Source organism: Centruroides sculpturatus, unplaced genomic scaffold (assembly GCF_000671375.1).
Source record: "Centruroides sculpturatus isolate CEXI.00-Female unplaced genomic scaffold, Cexi_2.0 scaffold696, whole genome shotgun sequence".
In the NCBI taxonomy this organism is placed as follows: domain Eukaryota; kingdom Metazoa; phylum Arthropoda; class Arachnida; order Scorpiones; family Buthidae; genus Centruroides; species Centruroides sculpturatus.
In genome coordinates, this window is record NW_019384932.1 from 349,602 (window position 1) to 357,046 (window position 7,445).

The 7,445-nt window shown below is 26.3% G+C and overlaps 1 protein-coding gene across 1 annotated transcript; it reads right to left on the minus strand.

Annotated features, from left to right (window-relative positions):
* Window positions 1-1,574: 1,574 nt before the first annotated feature.
* LOC111632025 (GATOR complex protein DEPDC5-like) lies at window positions 1,575-6,863 on the minus strand. The gene is made up of 4 exons (XM_023376378.1): window positions 6,766-6,863; window positions 3,664-3,710; window positions 3,504-3,589; window positions 1,575-1,586 (listed from the first exon to the last, which is right to left on the minus strand). Exons 1-4 carry the CDS (start codon window positions 6,861-6,863, stop codon window positions 1,575-1,577), a joined length of 243 nt encoding a protein of 80 aa, XP_023232146.1.
* Between the last annotated feature and the right edge of the window lie 582 nt (window positions 6,864-7,445).

A 7,445-nucleotide genomic window follows, 5' to 3' on the forward strand; every position in this document is an offset into this window, starting at 1 on the left:
AAGTAGTTCGGCTGCTCATCCACTATTGGTCCAGACTCTATCAATCTTGTCGCGAAACGACGTTATAGGAGGTACGTTATACGAAAGTTGCTACAATTTTTTCGCTACGTTATAGGAATTGTCGTTATAGGAACGTACGTTATAGGGGGGTCGACTGTAATGAATTTAGAGTAATCATCTAAAACAGTGTTTCTCAACAGGGGCGATATTGCCCCCATGTGGGCGTTTTTCCATGTTCAGGGGGCGATTTGTAACAATTATATTTTGGGGGCGAAAAACAATTTTCTGGGCGATATATTAAAACATTATATTAAGATTAATTAATTAGTTATTTTATTCGTTATATCGTACAATAATTAAACAAACAACTTTATACTAGTCACTAGTCTATTCAATGCAGTATGAATTTGGCGTTAACCCTGGCCCTCGGTATCAGAATTTTGAAGTGAAGGGGGCGATACTACGTAACGGTTTTATTGAAGGGGGCAATACTACATTGAAGGGGGCGACAATTCGTTAGAGGTTGAGAAACATTGATCTAAAATATTGTTCTGCAACCTTTTCTTATGAATAACTATTTATTTATAGAAATATTGATGTTATGCTATCTATTAAGTTTAAATACTTTATTTACTATTTTTTTATAAATACACTGGTGTCCAAAATTAAGATAAAACACAAATTATAGAATATCTAAAAAAACACTTGAATCAGGACAAAATTTAGTACACAGATACCTCATGCCATGAGTTAGTCAGACATCAGTCATACAAAATGAAAACAAAAAATTAATGTCTGAAGATATGAACATTTTGCCAAGTGTACTCAAAACATGAAATAGCAAATCCTGAAGAAAGAAGTCACTAATAGGGAATATGACCATCTTGACAATTAAATAGTACCCACAATGAGCTATCATGTTGTTTATAAGGTTCTACGGAAGACTTTGGGGCAATAAATCCCACACTTAGCTCAAGACAGGTCCTGGAGGGGCTAATATGCCACAATGGTCCATTCCAGACATGCTCAATCTCTACTTTAGTGGTCATTTCCTTGATGGTCAAGATAGAGTTGGCAGGTTATCAATCTGCCAATTCTATCTTGACTCATCAGAAACATAATAAGAGTCCACTGATTCTTGTGTCCAGAGATAATGCTCATGAGACTAGAAAAGATAGTCTCACCTGTGGGAAGGACTGAGGGGGCACATTAACTTTAAAAATTCAATAATGCAAAAAGTTGTGCAAAGTAGTATAGTATAATACTTAAATATCCTTAAGCAAAGAAAAAAGTACAAATAATATAAATAAATAATAGAAGTTTTATAGACATTTTTACTTTCAATAAAGTATGTTTGAAGTTAATTTTATATCTCAATGTATTTTTAAATAATATCACATGTCAAGTACACATTACATTCTCAACTAATTATTAACGTATTCTCAAAAACTTGATGGTAAAATTAAATAATTAATTTAGTTTAATAACTTGGATTTTCCATAATATTATAATACCAATTCCTAACAAATATTAAAAATTCATTATACATTACTGTATATATATATATATATTTATTAAATTTCTACCTTTAACATAAAGATAGTATTATTCATATGAAAATGTATTAATAAAATAGTTGTAATTCATTTTATTTTATTTTTTCAAAGTTTTGAGTGATTATTAGATCTTAAAAGCTCCTATTAAAAATTCTACAATAGTCATAGTATTTTATGAATTAATAGCTGTTACCCGCAACTTTGACCATGCAGATTTTGCAAGCAAACACCATTTATATTCAGTATTTCAACAACCATAGTAATTGTTATATAACACCTACCACTGAGAATGATGAGAACTGCTGAAAATCAAATGAACTGTTTTCAATTTGATCAATTTTCTGGAACGTTTACAATCATTCTATAATTGAACCAATATGCAATAACAAATTTGAATTTAAAACTGTTGGAACATTTGGTTAATAAATCAAAATATATAAAAATATTTATAACAATGTCTGAAATGTTATAATTTAATACACCTAAGTACTTAATGAAGACTAATCGTAACAAAAAATCGCATGTGAAATAGTACAGTAGAAGCCATTCTTCCTGTTAANTATAATTGAACCAATATGCAATAACAAATTTGAATTTAAAACTGTTGGAACATTTGGTTAATAAATCAAAATATATAAAAATATTTATAACAATGTCTGAAATGTTATCAATTTAATACACCTAAGTACTCAACGAAGACTAAATGTAGTTAAAAACAAAAAATCACATCTAAAATAGTACAGTAGAAGCCGTACTTCAGGTTAAGCCTTAATGCTCTCCTCCTCACCTGCGGGGGAATTTTCAAAAATTCCTTCTTAGTGTGCATTCTCATGGCGTACCCTAACTGTGTACCAAATTTCATCTCTCTAGGTTCAGCGGTTTGCTCCAGGCAATGATGAATCAATCACTCAGTCAGGACAAGAATTTTATAAATTTAGATTTCAACACACAAATGTATTTACTCTCTTCTGTAATATATATTTTCTTTTAATTTTATCTATAATATTGGGATTCTCAAGATTAACTGTATATAAACAAAAGTCAGAAAAAAAAAAGTTCAAATTATAAAAGATAATATACTTATGATAAATGTAATGCATTATTTAGATATTTGTAATTGATTATATTAAGTAATTATTGAATTTTTAAGCATTTAAAAATTATTTTTATACTTTATGGAGAAGGAAACTCTTAATAGTTTATTTTTATTTACATTTAAAATTCAGTAATTGATTTTATGTTTCATAAGACACATTTTTTGAATATTGAAAGCTAAATGTTTTGCAATAATTGAAATATAATGCTCATGTTATTCAAATTTAAAAGAAAAGAAAAAAAAAGAAAGAAATTAAAAACTAGTTAATAAAGCTATACAGTAGACCCCCCTATAACGCTTAGATACGTTCCACGCTAACCGAAAATTACGTTGTAGGAATGAGCCAATCACAGCCCAATAGGTGGGAACTTTACGGACTAAGGCTGTTCGAAAGGTTTTCTTCTATAAAATTAACCGATTCTAGACTAATTNATCTGCTTTAAATATTACTGATTTTCATTCATAATAATGAATAATTACACCAAACTGTTTTAATTTTCTACATCTCAAGTACAAAAAGCTAGAAATGTACATGACATTAAATTTATGCATTAGACTGACAGATACTTTGTAACTATGTACAGTATGTATAACTCTATAGTTCAGGTGAAGCACATAATAATTTGTATAGCAAAAGAAAAAACATATTTCCTTTTTATAAATGTACTGTTAAAAATCTACGTATAATGTGTTTAAAATATTTAATTTTCTAAATGATGGTGCAGTATAGATAATCATCATTCAACACTTGTTTATTTATCAAGTAAATTTTATCAATAAAAAGTTAACATAATTATATAGTTATTATTATTAGTTACCTTATGAAATAATATATTTAATTTTTAAATTACCTTTGGGTTAACAATATTTACAATCACATCTGCATAAGTCCTTAATTGAAAATTACTTGCAATAGATTGTTCAATGCTAATTGTATCTAATTTAAAAAATAATTTCATTTTTTTAATAATATAATATTTTAAATATTTTAGAAATGTAAATAAAAATTACCTTTTTGGAGTTCTTCTTTAAAGCAAGTAACTTGTAACAATAAACGACTATAAAAATAAACAAGACAGTAAATGTATCACAAATAAAAAATATTTTTATAAATCAAAATCATAATATGTATATTTTATTTTCATATAATATATGAAGACAAATATTTAAAGATTTTATTTTGAATAGGACTGTAAAATTGGAGTCAGAAGCAAATTTAAATGAAGTCAGATTTTGATATCTTAAGAAATTATTTTAAGAATTAACAATTTTGCACCATATAATATTATTCTCTTAGTCTTAATTGTGTAAATTTCTATTTTTACTATTATTATTATAGCCACTATTAAATTTTCTTAACCATACTATCACTAAATGTGGGAGATAAAAAAAAACCATAAAAACATAGTTACAACAAGCATTAGAGTTATACTTAAGTATCAAGTCTAAAAATTAGCCTTAAGACTGATGTAGTTATGCAGAAATATTTCAAGATACACATTAACCATTTTAGTAGGTTTAACAATATTAAGTATGAAATTCTGAAATTCCCATTTATAAAAAATTTTTTTACCATTAAGTTAATGGTATGTGTATATGTTCTATATGTATATCCAGCAGTTGCAGCTAAGCCAGTACTGGATATACAAAATTATACTTATAAGTTAGTATAATTTAACTATGTATAATTACTGAATTGTAATTGTTAAAATAGTTAAATTTAACTGTTTTCAATTAAATTCAGAAATTCATCTGAAATTGGGTACTTTGTTGTACTTATCTCTATTTATCTGTCAAAGAGAATCTTTCCTGACTTTTTATATCAGTAGTATCCAACTAGATATGCCCTGACACAATTTAAGGAGTCAGTGTCTGTAAGAGCTAATGATTTAGGGCCTCCAGCTAATTTGACTCCAACAATTCAACACAGGTTAATATGAGCCATTTCAGTGAAAGGTTAACTTGACACAATTATTACAAAAAAGATAATAAAAATGAAATTATTATACTATAAAAAATGATAACTTCTTATGTGTTTGCTTTGGTATAGGAAGAATTGACTTTATTTTCTTGGCTAGATGAATATTTTCATAAAATAAATACTATTTTCTTTAGTAATAATTCATATGTAATTAAAATAATTTTAAATTTTTTGAATGATTATTTGTTGGTATTAGAGATTTAACTATTATTTTATAAATTTAAAACCATTGAATCATATTACAAAAGCTACATTTGTGCTAGACTATCATGTTTACTGGCTATTATTACTATTCTGTACACTTTAAAGTGGTAAAACTGGATTTTTATGTACTCCATAAAGATCATAGCAGTGATTATTTTATCACATACCATCTAAATAATTATGTTTGAATAACATATAAAAAAATTAGAATAATAAAAATAATAATAATAATCAAATTTGCTTGCATTAAATTGTACTCACATCAAATTCTGTATCAAATTGAACTCACATCAAATTCTGTATCAAATTGACCTACAGGCATGATTGGTAATGTAAAACACCAGATATTAATGGTATTGTAACAATATTATATCTTGGTTGTTGTCAATCAGGTTAATCTATTTACTGAGTGGAAGTTACTTTAATGTTATTTATTGATTCTAACAAACTTTTTGTCATTTTTTACAGGGTATAAGATGTTATCTAAGCATTACACTCAATATCTCTGAATGGTAAATTATATTGCCTGACTTGCACATCTGATATTTGAAAACTACATACAGCTTTAGCCACTGTTGTAATATATATTAAAAATCAATGTTCAACTTATTTACTATCAATTTTTAAACATAATGTACCGGTACAAAGTTGGTGCCTCAAAAGACATTCAATTGAATTCATAATATTCAAAAAAATTAATTTGACATAAGTTATACTTATTGAGAACAAAATTTATATATATCCTATATGTATAAATTTTATCTTATAATTAAATATAATGAACTTCATGTAATTATTTATCCAGCTACATACATTCCTGAACACTTTAAATAGTGTTCAGAAGTGAAGTGGCTGGATAAATAATAATAATATCTGTATGAAGTTCAAAGCTCTGTCAAAATATTGATTAAATATAATAATAATTTTAATGTGACATGTATTCAATATTTGTTAGAAAAATGACTATTAAATATAAATACAGCACATATTAATAAATAAGTTAATACATTATTTATATTTGAACATTATTTTTTATTTCAAATATTTCTAAACATTCAATGTTTAGATAAAAATAAAAAAATGCTGATGTCTAAGAATAAAACTACAAAATAAAATTTTTATTTAATAGATTTGAATGTTTAAAATAAAAATTATAAGTCATATTACATGAATAAGGATGATAATAAAATAAAATAATCTAAATATATAAAATTACTTGTCCAGATTGACTGACTGAGTAATTCATCATCGCCTGGAGCAAACTGCTGAACCTAAAAAGGTGAAATTTGGTACATAGAGTATGTCATGAAAATGCACACTAAGAAGGGATTTTTCGAAATTCCCCCTGCAGGGGAGAGGAAAAGGATTAAGGCTTAACCTGAAGAACAGCTTCTAATGTACTATTTTAGATGCAATTTTTTATTTTCAACTATGTTTAGTCTTCATTGAGTACTTAGATGTATTAAATTGATAACATTTCAGACATTGTTATAAATATTTTTATATATTTTGATTTTTTAACCAAATGTTCAAACTGTTTTAAATTTGAATTTGTTATTGCATATTGGTTCGGTTATAGAATGATTGTAATGTTCCAGAAAATTAATCAAATTGAAAACAGTTCGTTTGATTCTCAGCAATTATCATTCTCAACGGTAGGTGTTATATAACAATTACTATGGTTGTTGAAATACTGAATATAAATGGTGTTTGCTTGCAAAATCCGCATGGGCAAAGTCGCAGGAACAGCTAGTCTGAAATATTCTCCTTCAAAATTTACTAAAACTTTAATTTCGTAATTCCCTCTTATTCAATTAAAAACTAAAATTTATATTAGACAATGAAATAAAATTATCATTTCTACTTATCAAGCTTCAATTACTACTTCAAAAACAAATTTATATACAAAATCAATCTTTCAAAATTACCTGTATTCATCTTCAGGAGAATAAATTTCAACTATATCACTAGTTTTCAATGATGGGAAATCTTTTTGGTTTATGACTAGACTTTCCTCTGAAATCATATCAATTACAATGAAATATAATTCATTATCTAAATAATAATTATTATTGCTGTTAGATAACATTATAAAGAAACATTTTTAAATTAGAAAAACAATTAAATAAATATAAGAAAGCATATGCATTAAAAAATATATATTTAATACATATACTTTCTTTTATTCTTTGATTAACCGATATCTATATATATATACAGTAGAGCGTCGATTTTCCAAATCAATTGGGGACTGGGGTTGTCCAGATAACTGATATTTCGGATAACTGATTTACGTACGAAAAAATAGTTTAACGTATCCGATGTCGAAATTTTTATCTGTTGCGTGTCGCTTCGCGTTGAATTTTCGTCAATGTGAAGCCTAACAAAGACTATTATATCGTTAAAAATTATTTTTTTATTTTGTACGAACAAAATAAATATATTTAAAAATATAAAAATAATAAAAAATTATACTTCAGATGTTAATTTAATATCAAAAAGGTAAAATATTTGAGTAACCCAAGACATAGCCAAAGATTGAAGCGCCACAGCACTGGCGAAAATTTAAATTTGCCGACTGGAATTCTTTCGGATGATTGACTTTCGG